Below are 20,784 nucleotides of genomic sequence, written 5' to 3'. Positions count from 1 at the left end.
TTTTTTTTTTCAAATTCAGAAAATAGATTGGATTTGTTTTGTCACTTTATCTCATCTTGGTAAAATATTGATTTAAGAGAAAACAATTGGATCAACAAAGGCAAAAAGACTTTCCTCCAGCCTGTTATCGGCCCGCGGTTCAAGGGTTGTTGATCGCTTTCTTTTCTCAAAATTACACCTTTTGCGACTTCTTTTCGTCCCTTCTTAAAATGAAAATAGCAGATATAATTACAAGGTAGCGCTGAACAAATGAACACGAGTTCAATCTAATAATATTCAATCTCGTTAACTGGAAATAGATGAAGGGAACGCTGGAGGAAAGATGACACACACATCTGTAAGTGTGCCAGATAAAGTCTAATACAGCTAATATAGCAGCATCTGAAGCTAATGAAGAGACCTGTCTTTCTTTTCGTTTGGGATTATATTTTTAAGATTAATCTATCACGTGTCATACCTGCGTTATCCACCTGGGGTCATGGTGGCAGTATTGAGATCTAGACACTTATGTTGTCATTTCTGCTGCTTGAATTAAACGTAATGAACTCATCAGGAGTGGCAAAAGTCTTCAGTTCTTAAGTAAAAGTAGAGATACTTGAATAAAAAAATGACTCTGGTAATCGTAAAAGTATAGAAGTTACTCCTTACTTGAGTAAAAGTTAAAAAAAAAAGGTACATGCTACTAAATGTTCTTAAAGCTACTATCCGTAGTTTCTTAGAGAACGTCTCGATGTCCCGCCCTCAACAGCTCTACTTCCTCCCCTGCCTCTGCCAATCTACCAGAAGCCACGCCTCTACGTTTGTGCACACACATTGCAAAACATAACAAAGTCGCATAACTACAAAAACTACACATTAACTTTTGATTAAAACATGTTTATTAACTGTCCATCAGAAATGACGTCAAATCCCGGTCCGTTCAGAATCCTTTTAAAAGCAGCAAGTCCCTCCCCCTTTGAAAAGCAACTCTGAGATAAATTCTGTTGCAGTCACAAAGACGTTTATCCACAAGCTTTGAACCCAGACTTTTCTTTTATCTTTTAATAGAAGCTTTATTCGTTGGCGATCGTGGAATGGGTAACTTTGGAGTATTAGAGCGCTCCATCGATTAATCGAATTTGTAGATAAAAACATTTTTTTATTTTGCAAATTTGAGTTTAATTTTTTAATTTTTAATTTTGTTTCCCACCACAGATTTTTTTGGACTTTTTTGTGTTCCGATGTGAGCCGACTCCCTTTTTGTTTACATTTGTTTACCCTTTGAGTAGCTATATGTGTGTTCCACAGGCATGTTCAATTTTTTATTCGCACTATGCTAAGAGTGGAAGAGTTTATTAGTTTTTTAATTGTAATGTTATATGTTATAGAATATGTAGTTATCTGATTTCTTAATCAGAAAATTGAAGCTACAGTGAAGTTGCAGTTGCACTTTTGCTTAAACCTGGGTTAAAGCTTGAAATAGTTGAATAGAATGACAGAGAATCATTTACTTTTGAATTTTACATTGTTCTATGCATTTTAACGCTTGAGGACAATCACAGCAATAAAGTTACACTTTTGACAATGAATCTGATGTCTGCAGTCATTTTTAAGTGCATTTAAAAAAAAAATCGAGAATCGAATCGAAACTTGAATTTTTCTTTAAAGAAATCATATATTTTTTTTTAGGCAAAATCGCCCAGCCCTAATTGACAGTGGCCCGCTCCAGGAAGTCGAAGCCTATTGGCTGGGTGAAGTCGGTGCTTTCTTGCATTTGTATAGGAGTCTATAGGATGAAGGCGGGACTTATATACATTAATGTATATGAATGATCACCAGCAGTAGACCATAGTAAAAGACTAGTTAGGTATTTTTTTTGCATTTCAAAAGAATGATACGCTAGATATCAGCTTTTAGTAAAAAAGTAAAACAAGATAAATTTTGTCTTCTTTTTGAACAGTATGTTAAATTTAGGCATTGTTTATTCAGGCAAAGTGTTTAAGGATTTTTTTTTTTTTCTTTCAATCTCTTAAAACTATTACATAGAAGTCACGTGAAACTTCAAAGGAACCATCAAAGGCGATCAGCAGTGACGAAGACTGGCAGTCGACAGTCTAAACATGTCAGGAGATTAAAAAAAAAAATCCTGAAAAACCTTGTCTGAATAAATGAGAAATGAACTATAGTGAGACAATTTTATTTTTAAAATATTCCCCGCGCTCTTCTTTACATCTATTCACCTTGTCACACTGAGCGCTAATCAGCTCAAGCTGTGGAGAAGTTCTGCTGCGTTCTGTCTGAGCTTGAATCCCATTGTGAGAGCGAGGACACAGACACAGCTAACTAAGCTACATCTCTCTCTCCTTTCTATGGATGACCTTAATGGATTCTCGGCTGTAACTAAAAATGTCTCTTCTCCATCTCGCTGGCATTCTCCTCCACAGCCTCCGGATACAATAGACTTTTTCTTTCTTTCTTTCTACCTCTCTCCCTCCTGCATCCGTGCACTTTTGCACTCCTCGTTTTCTGCGGCTGAGCAGCACAGTGAAAATGAGACGAGCGAAAAAGAGACACAGACACATGGAGTTTTGTCGTAATTGTGCTACATCTAGAGATGACAGCATTTCTATTAGCTAATCATCAGCCGTCATTGCAAACAAATACGTTTTAATCCAAATACCCGAGAATATGTATTCAGGTACGATTACAAAAAAACATTTTTTCTCACCTTTTCGAAATGACTAAACTGGACTTGATTGTCACTGGAATGCAGAATGCGTTCAGGTAATAATAGGTAAAGCTGATATTCCTACATAGCATATCAGAATCATAAAAAAGTTTTATTTTTTCACAAAAAAAGGAATTGGACTTTGATGGATGGTGCAAAAAACAGAAAAAGTAGAATAAAAATTGTGATAATAACTATAAAGAATGATGAATATGAACATACTGTATATGCATGTAGTGCAGGTGATATTATATATATATATACCAATCCGTGTATGGTTTGTTTTTTAGTTATTCTGTTTCCAAACCAAATTGGAAAAAATAAAACAAAATAAAATGGTGTGGTTATTTATTTTTACTGATTTAAAATCAAAATGGAAATACAGAAAAACTAAAATAGAGAAGCACCAGGTTTTTATTTATTTTTTATTTTTTTTTTGGGGGGGGGGGTCGGTTTTAAAATAAAAATAAAAAAATGGCTAAATCTTTTTCTATTTGTGTGATATTTAGATATTTACCGGGAAATTCTTAGGCGAGAGCTAACATGATGTCTTTGTTGTGCTATCCCGGCTTCAAAACAAAGTTGCACTTCTATGCACTTCATATCTCACTGTAAATATTGTAAATATTTGTTGTGTTGTTGTTCTTCTGTGTTTATAATTTATATATTCTACTGTACATTGTCGTGTTTTTGTGTTTGTAAATGTGTGGGGCGGAGAGAATGGTCATTTCAAATCTCTACACGTCTTGTACACGTAGTGGATTCCACAATAAAGCTGACCTTGACTTTGACGGTAAAGGCTTGTGGTGCATTCAGGGACATATCGCAAAACTGCCTAAACTATGTAAACTTAAATATTGTGAATGTGTTTGTTTTTCTGTTCAAACTTTGCCATTGTTGGCTTTTGTTTGGTGTCTTATGGCCCCTGTAGTGAGAAAAGTTGCCCGTATCTGGTCGAAAGCTAAATACTAAAACTTTTGTCACTTATTTGTGTCAGAAATGCCTCAACCACATGTAATATCTCTTTATATGTGGGCATCGCCATTTGGAGATTTCAAAGTGGGAGTTCATTGCTACAGTCCACCACTGTCCATTTATTTTTGTGTTCAAAGAGATAAAACATGTGGAAGGCATTCCCACTGGCCTCTGGACAAATGACCTTCTATTGATTTCCAGCAGCTGAAGCCAGAAGTCCCCATTGGCTGTCAGTAGTCGTATGTGTCGGGTTTTAAGAAGGAAACCGACATCCAACATAATTCACACGAGGATTCCAAAATGATTCATCGCACTTTAGTACGATCTCTAACCTATAGTTTGCTATTGATTCACTTCTCTTAGCTGTGCACGATTATTTACCCGTGTCGCCGTGCACTATTCATTACACGTGAGCGTTCGCCTCTGATGGATACACATGATGAACATGAAATAATCCAATTAGAGTACTGACACACACACGTCTCTAACAAGATGTGTGATATTAACAAAAATATAAGAAAAAGTACTTTCTGTAAGCCAGACTTGAGCAACTGGATTATTTTGTGCAGCCCATACAGTAAACGCACAAGAATGACACAAAAATACAAAACGTTGACTGAAAAATACACAAAAAAAAGCAGGAAAACACAAATATACAAAGAAAAAACACACACGAATAGTGGAAAAGTGTACAAAAAATTGACAAAATTACACACAAAAAATAAAAAACGAAACAAAAACACAGAATGACTCAAAAAAGACACACAAAGAAACACTTCCTTTGACAATAAGAGAATGTCCCACACTGTCCACTTTTAAACTGTGGATGAAAGAAAGCACGTTTAATTATCTGCTATATGTAATGTTTGTTTTAGCTGTTTGCTATTGTTATATGAAATGTTTTTAAATGTATTTATATTTTGTGTTACCTGCCTCGGGACAACAGATGGAAATTAGCTTTTTTTTCTATAATCTGGCATATTTACACTGTATTCCAGATGTTCATGAATATGCACTGTCCCTATCAAATTAATAAAATAAAATAAAGACAAACAACATCACAAAAATAACAGCACAATTTACAAAACATCAACATAAATACACAAAAGGACAACAACAAAAAATACCCACAGTGACACCAAACATATACACAAAATGTCTGAAATATCTACAAAAAATACACAAAAAAGGACTAAAATCCAACAAAAACAATGAAAACACACAAAATCACTCCAAAAAGACACAAAATAGGAAAATAATATAGAAAAAGATTTATAAAACACACAATTGTCAATATTAATACACAAGGACAACAGAAAACACAAAATGACAAAAAAAAACAATGCACAAAATGATAACAATAATGCCCAAAATAACTGAAAACTTGCACAAAACCACAACAAAAACACACATACTCATTGTTTTTTTCCCTGTATTAATGTTCAGATTGGAAATTATGACTCACTGATACCTAATTCCTCAAAGATTTCCCATTTCTTCCTTTTGCTGTAAGCAAACATTAAAAAAATTAATGCGTCTGAAGTGTGACTGACATTGGATTCGTTGCCTGATGCAAGGTTTCGTGAAACCCACGTTTTTCTGCTCCGCCTTAAATTGATGGCAGTGAATAAAAAATAAAGTACATAAAGCCATAATATTTTATTTATCTAATAAATGCTCTGACAGCAGCGATGAAAGATAGTCGTGTCATTAGCAGCTTTTTCTCATTATGATTTATATTTGTGATAAGTCCAGGTGTAATTACAATAGCCTTTTTTTAATGTCACTGTTTAATTTAAAAAAAGCATAACACAGATTCTTCTATAACTTCTATCACAGTGTGAGACCAATCTGTGCATTAAAACAGGAACGAACAAAGGGGTTTGACTTTGTCGTCCTTTTGTGTGGGTTTACTTGCTGTTTTTTATTTAGCTTTTAGACATTTTGTGTGTTTTTTAATTCCTTTGGTAGATTTTCTCGTCAATATGGCAAATTTGTATTGTCTGTGTGTGTGTTTTTCAAGTTATGTGTGTTTTTGTTATATTTTTTTCTGTTCTTGTCATTTTGTGTAACTCCTTTGAAGTCTTTTGTTATATGTTGTTTTTGTTGTCATTTTGTGTGTTTAAGTGGATGTTTAGTGTGTCTTTGTTGTCATTTTGTGTGTTTTATGACCCATTTAAAAAAAAATCTTCCTATTGGTTACTTTTTGTACTTATTTTGTTTTCTGTGTTTCTGGAGTTTTGTGTGTTAATTTGTTCTCCATAGAACTTCCAAAATCATAAATTGCAATATTGTTTTTCGGGGGCCGCTCAAAAATAGACCGTGGGCCACATGTGGCCCCTGGGCCGCCAGTTGCCTATGTCTGCCATAAAGGATCAGCGCCAACCTTGGGAATGTGTGTGATATGATTGGGAGACTCAATAAAACATGACGGGGTCAACTTCAGCAAAAGATTATCGTTGGTGTCATCTGCCCAGTTTCTGTGTTCTCCATCTTTCTTCCCTTTTTCATATTCTCGTCAGCCCTCGCTCTCCCTCTCACCTCGAGTCCAGTCGCTCTCCTTTCCTTTGTCCCCCCAATCTGTCTCCCTGTCACTCCCTCGTCCAATCATTTCTCCTGAGTGGGGCTAATTAAGGGGGATCTGACGGAGTGCGCTGACCACAGGAACATCAATCAATCTCTGTCTAACACAGCAAGCCTCCGCTGACTCCCCAAACCTGCTGCCAACAGATGCAAGTCTGCAAAGGTTAATTGTATTCATTATATACGGAACGGAGTGGGCGGAGGAGACGGAGGGAGGAGAGGTGGAGGAATGGAGGTCTAATGTCACCCTGAATCCTGTGGCTCTTTAGGTCACCACCAGTGGCGTCACTCGGCTGTTTTATTTGGAGGCTAAAGCCGTGGATATTATTTAATAAGCCCTGATTATGTATTTTTTATTTTTTTAAATCTACTTTTCGACGGGCCTTGAAAGCCCCTCGTTTACTGCACGACAACAGAGCGACAAATGCTCTGTATTCTCCGCCATCTGTGATGCCGACAACATTAGGATGACCACACGTTCAGATTTACACTGGGATATTTTATGAATTCATTCTTTTAAATGACTGTAACTCAGATAATATTTGCTCTATCTAAGAAAAGGCACATGGCCCGATCCGAGCCCTATCGACGCTGGAGCCGCTTTCACACTGCTCTTTCCCATAGACACAGTAAGGAGGCGGTGTGCTTCACGCACGTGGGCGTGGTTCCAGCGCCACTAACTGACACGCCCCCATTCCAGAGCAGAGAGAAGTGCTTGTTTTTCCATAATTTTGAGACCTAATTTTATATACTTAGCAATTTTTTTCAACTTTCAAATTTGGCTCAGTGGTCAATGACACGTGTTTGTGTGTAAACCCATAACTTTACTCAGACTTTAAGGTCAATAACCCCGTATGTTAACACTTTATAATAACTATCCATTTTAAGTAGTTAATAGATCATTAATAAACTGTTAGTTAATGAGTAATAAATTGCTATTATTAACAAGTGTGAGTTTATATATATATAAGAACTCATAAGTATTAGTTATTAGCTTATACATGTAATTGGGAGGTTATTTCAAAATTGCAGCTATTCCTCATTTATTAACTGTTAGTAAATGAGGAATAGTTGTAACTTTAAAATAGCATTCCAATAACGTATATAAAGTTTTAACTGATACATAACAAGTCTTTAATAAGTAGTTTACTAATAGTTTATTCATGATCTATTACTAACTTATAAGGTATAAATATAAATCATCAACAAACTCACTATTAATGATCTATAACTACTTATAACAGATAGTTATTATTATAAGGTGTTACCCCAACGTATTAATAATATATATATAAATTCCACAGTTATGGAATTTTAAAAATTGATTTTCCAGTCTTGAAAAGTCATGGAATATTTTACCTGTTTTGGAAAAGTTTTGGAAATATAGCCTATTTTATTTTAATGTTTAAAATATGTTTAACCCCAATGATGTTAAGTGTTATCTCAAAGTGAAAGTGCTGCGTGCCGGCAGCATAATTAAGCAAGAATCACAAGATCTCGCAAATTCACTCTCCTCCTCATTTATAAAACATATGCGTAGGCACAATTTAGCTGGCGTACGCTAAACACCAGGAAATGCATACGCACACGCAAAAAAAAAAAACCGCTTCAGAACTAAGTCATGGAAATTTAGTAAAATATTTTGTACCAAAAAATTGTAATAACCCGCATGCATTTTCCTCTGGGCTAAGCCTCCGGATGTTTCAGAAACCTTGAATCATTCTCTGGTCACCACCTAAAAAAAATCTGTCTTTTCCAACGTCGGTCACACTTTTCCATTTATGCATATTTAACACACACACACACACACACACACACACACACGATTGCGTTAATCTTCTCGATGACTGGACAGATGAAAGGAGCCACTCATCATTAATAGAGAGGCTTGATTAGTTGATTAAGCCCAGACCTGCTTTTTGCTCAGACTCATTTAGTCCTTGAAGTCTAACTCTTGCTGTTTGTAATGAGTCTCCGCATTGACAGGCTGTAATAACCTTCCATTAGTTTCTACACTATTTTCTTTCTGGTTGAAATGTAGCTTTGTGATGATAATAACACCTTGCTACATTAATATATTTATCCAGTGTAACTATGTCTGCCTTGTGTTAGCGGGAATAGGCTCCAGCTCCCAGTCTGGATAGAGTGGGAATAGAAGATGGATGACTGTGTTACCCCCTCGGTTCCATTGAAATCTTTTTTGCGCCTAAGGCTTTGATTTTGTCGGCCAATTTGAGCCGTTATGTTTTGCATAATTGTGGAGAAAATGAGCTTTTCTCTCTTTGCACAAACATGAATTTCATGCCGCAGCACAGCTTGTAAAGCTCGGAGCGTTTAGCTTAGATTTTACAAAAACATTAAAAGAAAAAACAAACACATTTGGTCAAAAATCACGACATAGACGGTGGCAATCTCTTCCTTCTCAATACTTCCTTTGATAGCGGAGCTGGAGAGACACAGGCATCAGTGAGCGTGGTGCTATATTCATCTGGATGTGTGGGGAAGCAAACAGCGAGGAAAGTACACAGTGATGTTCTCTATTCATGCACGAGGCTCAGCGAACCAACAGGTGTCTGTTGTGAATGGATTGCTGGGTGACGACGGGTTGAAGCTAGTCAGAACGGAAGTCTCCTGGCCAATGAAAACCTGGAAATCCGATAAATGGAGCAGAGACGAGGGGCACAGCAGAGAAATAGTGACACAAGAGTCCATACAGTCAATAATCTACCTAACAGTTGAAGAAAGAATGAACTTTACTTGTCTTTATAATTGTCACTCTAGATCTGTGTTTCTTAATTGGGGGTACGTGTACCCCTAGGTTTTACGCGATGACGCTACAGGGGGTACTTGAGAGAGAGAGAGTGGAAAATGAACAAATAAAGTGTCAGTCTTGGTCCCACCCCAGGTGAAATTATTAAACTATGGAAGTAAATCTATTCAGGAGCAACTAAATCAGTGTTTTTTCCAATATTGGGGTTTTTTCCAAAAAACTATTCTAGAAAAAAATGTCTTTGGGATCACCAAAAAATCTTGATATCAAAATGGGGTCACGATTAAAAAAAAAGTTGGGAACCACTGCATTAAATAAAGTTTATTTCCACTTGTTTACAAAATAAGTTTCTTTAAAATGTGTGTTTTCACTCATTCATTCCATCATTATGATCTAGGGTTGTTTTTAAATAGTTTTCTAAGCAAAATGTTGTCGTCAGACAAAGGGGGGACTTGGATTCAGAAATAAGAGAAAGGGGGTACTAGAGCCAAAAACGTTTGTTCTACATTACCTTAGAGAGTAACTAAACCCCAAAACCATGAGTATGAAGTAGTATTGATTGATTCTAGCTTGTTCTTTGGAGATTTTATCATTTATACTGGGTGTGTCTTCACTGCTCCAGAAGCTCCGCCCATAATTAATGTATATTTTTTTTAATTTTATTTTAAGCCTAGACGCATGTCGACCAAACATCTGGGTTTAGTTTTTCTACAGAGCCGACATTGTTCTTCTACAGCCATCTGCCTGGTTGATGAATTAAATCTGGTTGATTGTGGCTACAATTATGTCGGTGTCGGAGAATGTTTTACGAGTCTGTTTTACGAGTACGAGGACACCCCTAAGTATTGATCACGAGTATTGCTAACCCTGGCTCTCTAGTAATGTCTAGCGCAATCACGATTGTCTGATTTAAGGACCACGTTATCAACAATTATGTCAGCATTTAGAAAAATGACCAATCTGAACATTAATACAGAGAGAACAGTAACTGTAATTCATTTTGTGTTTTTTTTTGTCTCATTTTGTACATTTTTGTTGTTGTTTTGTATATTTCTCATTCTGTGTGTTTGTTTTTGTTCTGTGTATGTTTTGTAGACATTTTTGTTCTCATTTTGCGTATTTTCAATTTTCAATATTTTTTTTTGTATTTTTGTAATCATCATTAGTTTAGTTGTCTTTTTGTTGTCATTTTCTATATGTTTTGTAATTTTGGATGGTTTTTTATAGGAATATGTCGTGTGTTTTTAGTCATTGATGCATGTACCCTGAGGGCTGCGTAAAATTGGTCTGGCCGCCTTTGGCCCTTGTCTAGTCTGAGGGAAATTAATCTGAAGTTTGTTAGCGAAGAAAAGTCAAGACTTGGCAACATAAAAATAAATAAATCCCAACTGAGATTTCAGTTATTTCTAGAGTTTCTGAAATGAAGGAGTGTATTTTAGCTAAAGTTCTATTAAACCCATCAAGAAGACAAGAGATTTGAACTCATTCTATAAAAGCATTACATTTCACCATGACATTACATCATTTACTGCATTACAACTTTGAGTGTATTGAGTCCCAAACATCCCCATAAAGTCACGCTGCCTCCTCATGGCATCGAGCGGTACTGCTGCCACAGCTGGACACTTAAGTCAAGGTCACGGGGAGAGTGTCAACGATAGAAGACGAACAGCTTCAACCTTTCATCCCGGGGGGATTTCGCGCCTGTGTTATGTGTTTGCTTAGAAGACATTCCAATACAAGTGTTTGCCATGTACGCGAGTGCGAGTCTTGGGGGAGAGCTTCCCTGTGGTTGCCTCTTGAGCATCATTATCATTGGAATAAACAGCAGCTAAGCTCCAATGTCCTCTGTGCCCTTGTTTCTCTAGTAGATGTTCATAGGTCTGGGGGTGTAACGTGTGTACTTTGCTTGTTCTGACATAATGATGCTGACAGTTTCTCAAGCCGTGTTAAGTATTCTTCTTGTTTGCTAGAGAATGCACTGTATGAAGTTTTATACATAAAGACTGACATTACGCTGTCATTAGCATGAATAAGGTGTCATGAAGGCGTCATGAAGTGTTGTTCACTAAATTATGACACCTTTAGAGCTATGTTTGCATTTTTTGGGTTAGGTGGACGGATCTAGTGGGGTTAGGGAGGGTTAAGATTAAGGTTGGGTCCACTGATTATTTTTCTCGATGAAACCCCCTGAACGGCTCTGGACCGTTCGGTTTGGAATAGGGAGTCAAAGGCTGACGCATGTTAGTCGGGTTCCTCTGTTCCATACACAGTTTGTGAAGGTGTATCAGTATCAGTGTTAGGATTAGGATTAGGGTTAGGGGTTAGGGCACAGGTAGGCCACTTTTTTCACAGCAGGGCCACGAAAAAGTGATTTTCTAATCTAAGGGCCACATTATCAACATTCATGTCAGCATTTAGAAAAATGTCCAATCTGAGCATGAATACAGGGAAGAACGGCAAGTTTGCGTTGTCATTTCATGTGTTTCTTTGGTGTAATTTATTGTTTTGTTCCATTTTGTGTGGTTTGTTGTTTTATGTGAGTTTTTCAAAGTCATTTAGCGTATTCTGCTTTCGGCATTTTTTTAATGTATTAGTTTCCAATGTTTTTGTTTTGTCATTTTATAATTTTTTTTCTCATTTGGTGTTTTTTTATGTTTTTGGAGTCATTTTGTGCATTTATGTTGTGTAGTGTATATATCTGTAATGTTGTATGTGTTAATAACTAATTTTGTGCCTTTACTTCAGGTGCTGCTCAAAATTAGTGCGAGGGTCGCATGTGGCCCCCGGGCCGCCAGTTGCTCATGTCTGGGTTAAGGTAACGAAGGGTTAGGATTAGGGTAATGAGGTGTCATGCCATAATAATGACAGTGTGATGTCAGCATCTATGTATAAAATGTCAAGTAAAGTGTTGCCTAAAAGGTTCTAAAAAAAAAAGACGACTGGAATTGTATTTATTCTTTTTATGGGTCCGGTTCTCATCAATATGTCTCGTCCTTTTTAAAGGTACCTCATCCCTTCGTTGGACCGCTCTCATGCTGGCTTTTATCGCTGCATTGTTAGGAACCGAGTGGGAGCTCTTCTTCAGAGGCGCACCGAAGTACAAGTAGCATGTAAGTATCCCTCCGAGCTTCATCGCAAACGCACAGGAAAGAGCCTGTGATGGAATAAATCAATGCATGATGGATGGATAGTAAATGAGGGAGAAGGAAACAGCGTATGTGTGTGTGTGTGTTTGTGTGTGATTAACCACATGCGCAGTATGCCCACACTCTGTTTAGTTGTCTTTGTATCAGGGACCGACTGGAGGTAACAGATGCTGGCAGGGTGAAAGATCTACCTGCATCTCATTCAGAGAGTTATCAACCCGGACAGCTGCTCCACTCAGCATTCTCATTAGATTGATATTGTTGCTGTAGTTCTTTTTAACTTTGCTCTATTTCAATATGACCGCCACTTATTTTCCATCTCTCCCTTTTGTCAACAACATCTGTCGTTTCCTGGTGAAAAATAGAGCCCCCGCATCTCTTTCTTCTTCTGTGCTGTTTTTTTTTGTTTTTTTTTTTCAGGCAGCTCAGCTCTCTCGTCTTGTTAATGAGCTATTACAGATGTTCCACAGAGGTGCTGCGAGTGTTGTCAGGTTGGGTTCACCTGCACCTTTCTCCATATTGCACAACAGCCTCGCACCCTTTATTCCACCTTCCCAATAGTTCATTTGGGCAATATTTTAGTGAATGATGGACAAGAATACTGCTGGGTGGGACAGGCTTAACAGCCCCCAGAGTCCATATCTGTCACTGTTGCCAAATTTGTCCCCATGCCTCATCTCCTCCAGCAGTGCATCTTTGTTTTGTCCGTCAGCAGCTCTTTTCCTTCTCGTCTCTTGACTATCTGCGTTGTCTGGCCACCACTGCTTTCTATTTATTTTTTTGGCATCATCCACGCTGTTGTTCAGCTCCCCTTTACGTTCACCTTTTTTTTTTTTACTATTTACATAATTCTGTTTTTCCCTCTCATCAGTCACTCTGCATCACCACAGTGGTGGTGATGCAGAGTGAAAAGGAGAATTAAGGACACCTGCGGAAGAAACAGGCGGAATAGACGAGGGGACGGAAAGGAGATGGAGAGAGGAAGAGGGATATCTTATTCGAAAAGTGTTCCATTCACAAGGCACTATAAGGATTGCAAAGACACACCCCAGAAAAAGGAAAACATGTTGAGGCATTAAAGATTAGGAGAGAAGGGGAGGAGGATGTCGCATCACCAAAACTGCAGATCAAAGCCGAGGGATTTGCACCCTTCCCATATTTCCATTCAAACTGAGCAGCACAGCCACGGTGCAAAGCCAGATTAGCTCATTATTCTTTCTGAAAGCAAACAACAGGAAAAAAACAAGAATGCCATCAGATGTACCTTAATACCCTATTGGGAGCCAAACACCATGATTCCTTTGAAAGATATTGTTTTGCGTGTGTTTAGGCTCAATCTTCTGTAGAGAGTAAAGTGTAAAGCAATTGTTTATTCATCCCTGAAACATTTTGTAAAGTAGTTAGATTAATGAATAATCTGTGGAAGAGATAGGATGTCATCTTGTTTTTTCAAATTTAGAGAATAATGATGCAAAGAAGGAAGATCTGCGATACGAATCTGAATTTACCAATGTCTCTATGGGAAGCATTACATCTTACTGTCCTATAGCCTTCGACAAGAACTCTGTGGTTAGGGTATTTAAAGAACAATGTGTGTGTCTTATTCTTTAATTATTTGCTTTTGCTTTACTTACGAAATCTGTCTTTGCTTTGCCTTTTCATGGCCAACAGTTATGGGCAGTTTTGAAGAGGGTGAGCGAACTCAATCGGTCTCTCAGGGAGAAGGTGCCGTCATTCCAGCGCCGCGCATTCGCAGCTTCCCCCAACCCCAAGTCACCTGGTTCAGAGATGGACGCAAGATTCCTCCCAGCAGCCGCATGTAAGTTATTTTTATCCTTTAATTACTTTGGAGGGTTAAATTGACTATTATTTTATTATGTGGGTCTTAAAACCTTTAACAACCCATAATCAAGAGATTAAAGCACCTCAATTAAACTCTGCAAGCGCTTTTAACGAATCACTGTGAAAATTCAAACTGGAAATAATTATTAGGGTGAGACACCGTTAGCATTAGTAGCAGCTGAAACCCTGGCACTGAAACACTGACCTTGGGTTTGTTTGTGGGATATAAGTGGTAGGATGGAGCGAGAGATTGACCAGCAAACGCTTAACTGATCGGTTATGGTGAAAACAGAGCAAAGCCAGAAGCAAAGCTCTATGTTTACTGGTCGATCTACATTCCAGTCCTCATCGATGGCTATGAGCTTTCAGTAATGACTAAATAGCTGAAATGAGTTTTCTCAGCCAGGTGGCCAGACACATTTTTACAGACATGGTGAGGTGCTCGGTCACCAAGGAGAGACTCTGGGTACGTTGACACCGATGGACCGTAGAGCGTTTTAAACGCTCTAGGATTCGTTTGCTTGGATGGTGGAGTGAACACACAAATGAAGTCTAGAGCAGATCAAGCAGGCGAATTCTAGAGCGATTGTTTCTACCGTTCTCTGAAAGTTTCCAATCGAAGCGTTGAGCGATTACATGCAGATTAAAAACAGGAAGTATATCGGTGATAGTGTGGAGCGCACTGCATTGTGGGTGGTCAGGAGAACCAGCAACGGCACAAAACAGGGCTTTAAAACCACCAAAAGCACAGCAACTTGTTGCTGCACCATTGTTCAATGTTGTGAAAGAACAAACGAATAAGATAGAAGTTTCTGCACACTCTTAAGCGCTCGCTTTGACCAAAAGTTCAGGGGGATTTTCTTCAGGTTTTTGTTTTTCTACCAAGAGAAGTCTGTACTCCAGTAATGGTGCCCTCAAGCGGTTAGCTCATGCAACTGCAGAAGTTACACTCTGAACACAAAACAAGCCAAACCAAGTTGATAAAATGATCAGCTGTCCTCTGTCTATTCAGACCTAGTCCGGGACTAAACCGGTGTGTACGCACCCTGAGGTGCTCGGGCATTGGGCAAGGATGGTCAAAATCTTTGTTCTTGGTATATCTTTTTAAAACCAAAACAGTGACATCATAGGCAGACATTGATAAACTACTGCGTGATCCCTTTGAGATAGTGCTCGTCTTATCCTTCACTTGTTGACGTCTTGTGATATATCATGTTGCTGACTGTTAGGAAATGCTTTGGGGAGGCGTGTGCTTGTTAAAAAAAATCCCTTCTACCCATCTCATCACATCTGCATCTCTTCACTGTGGGAGGTGACCTTGTCCTTCGTCAGAGCGAATCTTCCTTATCAGCTTCTCATCATCTTTAATCATACCTTGACCTAGAATCACAATGAGACAAGAGCTCAGATGTAGTGAGAAGATGAAGGCGTTTGATGGCCTTTGGGAGACTGAGTCCTGCTACTTTGCTGTGTTAATTGTGACAAGAAAATTGAATGAAGGAGCTTGAATCTTTCAACCAAAGAACTGAAAAGCTTTATCTTCTCTCTTTCTGGCATCCCTTCTTGTCTTTCACTGGTTTTGTCTCCATTATAGACCCCCCACTGTGTTTACTTTGTTGCTCTTCATCCTGGCTTCCTACCCTGCAGCTCAGAGAATGCTAATACAATGCACCACATCAAGGTCACAGTGTGCAAATGAGCACTGTTGATAACAGGCACCCTTTTTTATTGAAAATCATTTAATTGAATTTGATTCATGCCACCAGCATTTACTCTATAGAAGCATCGGCATCACCCGTGTGTGAGGCTACACAGAGAGAGAGAGAGAGAGAGATCTGTTCCAAACCACAAATGTTACCTTGATGGAGTTTTTCCAAGGACCAATACTCTCCAGGGTCGCATTCAGATCCATTGTCTTTCACACGTCGTCACATGGGACCTTTGATTGTTACTCGAAGCCTGATGGTTGCTTTTGCAAGACATCAGCGTGTTGGATGCTCTGCCCTCGGCTAAGTTGCAGTTTGAACGTAAAGCAGAGCAATGGGAGAAGAAACCATTAACTATCTGGATAGCGACTCACTGCTATCTGCAAAGTGAATCCCACCTTCTCGCTCTTCCCTTTGGTTTTCTGTATTAGCTCGCCCCCAAGGACACTTATTGTAATTAGGGAAGTCCCAATCACAACTTTAGGATACAGATCCTGCCGATCTTGGATTTTATGACACAAAAGATATTGTTGATTTTTCTCAAGGACTTTAAATGAGTGCGGTCAGTTGTAACATATCGTCAACTCATGACCACACCACGAAATAGCAGAATGCACCAAGACCAAGACTTTTGGGAATTGGAATGAAAATCAAGACCAAGACCATAAAAATGAAATGTAAAACCATGACAAAGTTGAACATTTAAAAGGATACACTCTTTAATTTTTAGTTTTCTTTTAAATTAATTTGACTGACAAAAACAAGGTGTCTTTCAAAACACAGCATGCAAAAGTCCTTGACAAATTTGTTCAACTAAATTCTTGCTAAATAAAATAAATCATCGTATGTATTTAAAAAGCCACTGATGAGTCCAGAATTAATTTTAATATATGAACATCTGAAGTTTATTTGTCAGGTGAATGAGGCCTAATGTAAGTGTTCAGAGGCATTTCTGACTAGAAATAAGATGAACTGGTGTCCCAGTGTTTGCAGGTGTCGACACATAAGGCACTGGAAAAGATTTCCAAGGAGGCAGAACAATCAGTGAGCTAACTCGCTAAATGTTTGAAGTCAAATTAAATTTGATAATCAGGAACATTTTTAAGTGCTTCTAAATATTTTCACATTATTTTTTTTATTTTTTTTTTTTTTAAAGGATTTTTTGGGCTCTAGTGGCCTTTATATGACAGTTGCTTGACAGGACAGGGATCAGAGAGAGCAGGGAATGACACGCAGCAAAGGGTCCCAGGCCGGGAATCGAACCTAGACCGGCTGCAGGTGAGGAACTACAGCCTCCGTACATGGAGAAAGTCCAGAGTCTGGCCAGTCCGAGACAGAGACAAGACCAAATGTAGTACTCAAACTGTCTTTGTCGTTTGATGTTTATTTCTCAAAGAATCGTGATGAGATACCTCTGAGAAGCCGATTTGTGTCGTCTCCTCTTTTACTTTCATAAGCCCGTCAGGCTTCAATGTGTCTAATTTCTATTGTATAACATAAATGTGGAGATAATGAGCACAGAAAATACATCTCACACTCTGTGCTCATTATGATGTCCGTCCATTACACAGTAAGGTAGATAATGTACAGAGTTGTCAGACAATAGTGGTTAATTCACATTATTAATTAATCTAAGGTTGAATGTGAAAGGCAATGGTGAGTCAGTCTAAGATTTGGGGTCCGTCTGTTGGAAATTAATGTCTTCAGCCCTGTTTTTTTTTTTTTTTTTTTTTAAATTAGACTCATCAAATTCCAGATCAAGGATTTCTTTACTTGTGGAATTAGCGTCGCAGTTGCCTATGCATATTAATTGCACTCATTACTTGAACATTCGGACATTGTGTGGGCCTAAAGATGTGATTCCTGTGTTTTGTAGCCACATCCCTCGCTCAGTCCCCAGCTCTGAGTGCCAGGAAGATTTATTGCAGTTTCATGCATACACCATTCCTCCCCCTGCTGCCAGTGTCCTCCTGGCAATGCGGTATCTCACTGTGCCACTGTAACGTTTCTCTTCGCCATGTGGTCTGTGCAGCTGCCGGCGTTGGCACACACAGAAACTCCTATGCCGTGTCTAACATATCCATAAAGTTGCCGTTGTTGCTCGTATTTTTATTTTTAATGTTTTTATTTTATGTTTACTAACCAGGTTTTGTCCTTGTTTGGCTCGGGGCTGTCCAAAAGTCTAATTCCACTGCAGAATTGATGTCTTTGTAATGTTATGATGTAAAGCAGGAAGCAGGGGAGGTTGGGGGGGTGGAAGGACCTATTTTGCCCTAAATGTCATTATTCTTTCCCTAATGAATAGGAATGCATTTGGCAGAGTCTGCTTTTCAGCTGCTGTGATTTGTTGTGTTATTTCGGAGGCTTAATGTGGTGTATAATCAGAGCCTCAGTAAACACATTCACCAAGAATGGCACGGCTGCCGGCGGCGAGGCGAGGCGAGTCTGCGGCTGGATATAGCAGCGGAGCCTGTCCTTTCTCTATTTCACCCCTGACAACGACTCACTGCCCACCACCTGTTGTTTTTCTCCCCAGAAACTTTTCTATTGACAATCCAGCATGGATTTATCCACGCTACACCGAAACAACCTTGTAGAGTTGTCTGCTAAGATAGAAGACAGAAAAGCCTGACCCGGAGCAGTCAGTGGGAGGACATCCCCGACACACACACGTTCTCAGCACAGCTTGCTTGAATAATCGGCTATAGCTACCGGTCAATTAATGGCTCCTGGCTGTGATGCTTGGGTCCTGTCAGGGTGCTATGGATTCCCCATTAGTCACAAACCGTTCCTCTGTGTTTGCCTACAACTATTCAGCATTACGCAGATGACTTATGACGCTACATTTCAAAGAAAAAAAAAAGGCTTATATATAGCAGCAATGACTGCAATATCAGTCCGTCATATTGCACGAGAATGACAAAGAGGATCATGCAAATATCTGCAGTTTTTCCAAATGTTAGTTTAATTATTATTTTCTTCTCTTAACAGTTTGTGATTTTTGCCATTTTCTAAAGGGCAATGAGAGGTGAGAAACCATCTGAAATAAATATTGAAATGAAAGTAATACATGTTAAATAAATGAAAAAAAAAACAAAAAACAAGAGCACTCAAAGAACGAAAATATCCATTAAGGGAAAAATATAAAAACATTTTTTAGAAAAAGCTCAATAAAATAGCAATCCAGATGAAACTTGGTGGGTTAATTGAGGAATCAAGTCAACAAATGTAAAAGGTTTGTCTTTTATCAATCAAAATATGAATATTTGAAATTTTGATGTTTTTGTCTACTTTTGTCTTCTAAATTTTCATAGTTTTTTTTCTAAAGTCCACATTAAAGCTGCTAAAGCCGAAAACTAATCTTTTTTATACACCAATAAGACAAAATGTAAGCCTCATAGATCAATAAATCTTAAATTCGGTAGAATTTACTCATAAAGGTTGAAATTGTTTAATCACAAGTTTGTCATTGTCATTTTCTTATCGTGATTTCTTGTCCTATGCATCCGTCTACAAGACCCCACATCCCACAATGCAATGTGCGAAACTTTTCCAAACAAACTTTTGAGTGACAATTTCCATCTTTTTTTTCTTCTTTCTGGAGTAAATTATGTTTGATTCATTGAGGCCTACACTATGTCTTTATCTAGTAAAAACATTATTGTGGATAGCAGCTTACATGTAAGACTAGGAACCAAAACGCACCAGTTTCCAATTCAACCATTTTATTTTATGAGGACTCCTTTCAGCATCACCTGCTTGTTTGTGACTGTTGGTCTTAACTCTCCACCAACTACAAATATCGAGGAAACCAAAATCCCACCAGCCGGGGGCACAAGTCACTAGTTCGTGTCCTGGGTGAGAAAACAAGTAGTTGTTTCATAAGGATCGCTCCCTCGCTCCCCCTCCGCTCTCCCACTCCTCCACTTCATCCCCCGGAGCTGTGGCTTTTTCATCACCGCTCTATTGAGCAGCGGGACTTGTTGCTTGCTGTCTCTCCAGCCTTCTCTTACCTTCATCTTAGTGCCTGGAGTTTGACTTAGACCTAAGCTACCCATGTGAGCTGGTTGATCCTACCGACCCCGCTCCCCTCCCTCCTGGGGGAAAGGTCTCCAACCAACTGGGGCCATTTGTCTGCTTGTAATGGAGGTCAAAGGCTATAAGGCGAGGTTAGCTCCCTCATGGACCAGTGGAGAGGGACAGCCTGGACAGATGCTGAAGTGTGTGTGTGTGTGTGTGTGTTTAAGCAGTTTTGTCACAACGCGTCAGAACTGGATTAGCATGATAAGATACAGTATGCATACAAAGTGACACAGTCTGTGTTTGGATGAGATCTGAAGCTGATAGAACCTTAGATTTTTTCTTTTCCAGGGAAAATACAAACCCTTAATGGTCCTATGTCATGCAATTCTACTTTTTTCAGCTTTTAACCTTGTTACAATGTTATTTCCTTATCAAAAACACCCCCAAGCTATTATTGGGCTTCCTTCCTGCATCTCTGAGAAATCCTCAATCATCTTGAGCTGCTTATTTGCCCTCTTCTAAAAAATGAGCGGTTCAAATTCTAGTGACGTCACTAGAATTATGGACCGCCCCCTCCAGGAAGTGCCTGCTACCGGTGCCACGCTTCCATGGTGAACACTGCAGTGTAGGCACCCAGGGAGCAGACATCGTATCGCGTTTGACTTGATCTGAAATGTTTGTGACCCAATGCGACGCAACGGTTGAGGTGATGAAGAAATGATTGCCACCTTAAATGCACTATTCCTGTATTTAATAAAGATGAGGAGGAGAAGAAAGTTCATTAGCAGCTTAAAAGCGAGGCGAGTTTGGGAAAATTAACCTCAAATACTATGATTTTGGGGTTCTTAGAACAAATGGAGATGGGTGAAAAATGCATGATATGGGACCTTTAATGGCCACGGTTACATGATGTTTTTAAGTCATAATTAGTTATTGAGGCAACCGTGGCTCAGGTGCCAGAGAGATTGGGATTTCGAAGCGTCTTTGGGCAAGACATTGAACCCTAAGTTGCTCCCATTGGTCGACTAG

General features: G+C 38.8%; 1 protein-coding gene across 5 annotated transcripts in view; it reads left to right on the top strand.

The window, feature by feature from the left end:
* The window catches only part of sdk2b (sidekick cell adhesion molecule 2b), a 339,250-nt gene that overhangs the window by 240,453 nt on the left and 78,013 nt on the right, over nucleotides 1-20,784 (top strand). For 4 of the 5 annotated variants that reach the window (XM_028476014.1, XM_028476012.1, XM_028476013.1 and 1 more), the window contains exons 3-4: nucleotides 12,042-12,148; nucleotides 13,856-14,003. In XM_028476014.1, the coding sequence (XP_028331815.1) occupies nucleotides 12,042-12,148; nucleotides 13,856-14,003 (255 nt within the window). Of the gene's footprint in view, nucleotides 1-12,041; nucleotides 12,149-13,855; nucleotides 14,004-20,784 lie in introns of those variants that run through there. The other variant, XM_028476015.1, reaches the window with a different exon arrangement.

Source organism: Gouania willdenowi, chromosome 19, assembly GCF_900634775.1.
Source record: "Gouania willdenowi chromosome 19, fGouWil2.1, whole genome shotgun sequence".
In the NCBI taxonomy this organism is placed as follows: Eukaryota; Metazoa; Chordata; class Actinopteri; order Blenniiformes; family Gobiesocidae; genus Gouania; species Gouania willdenowi.
The sequence above is the reverse complement of the archived record's forward strand: the minus strand, read 5'-3'. Positions and strand labels throughout refer to the sequence as shown.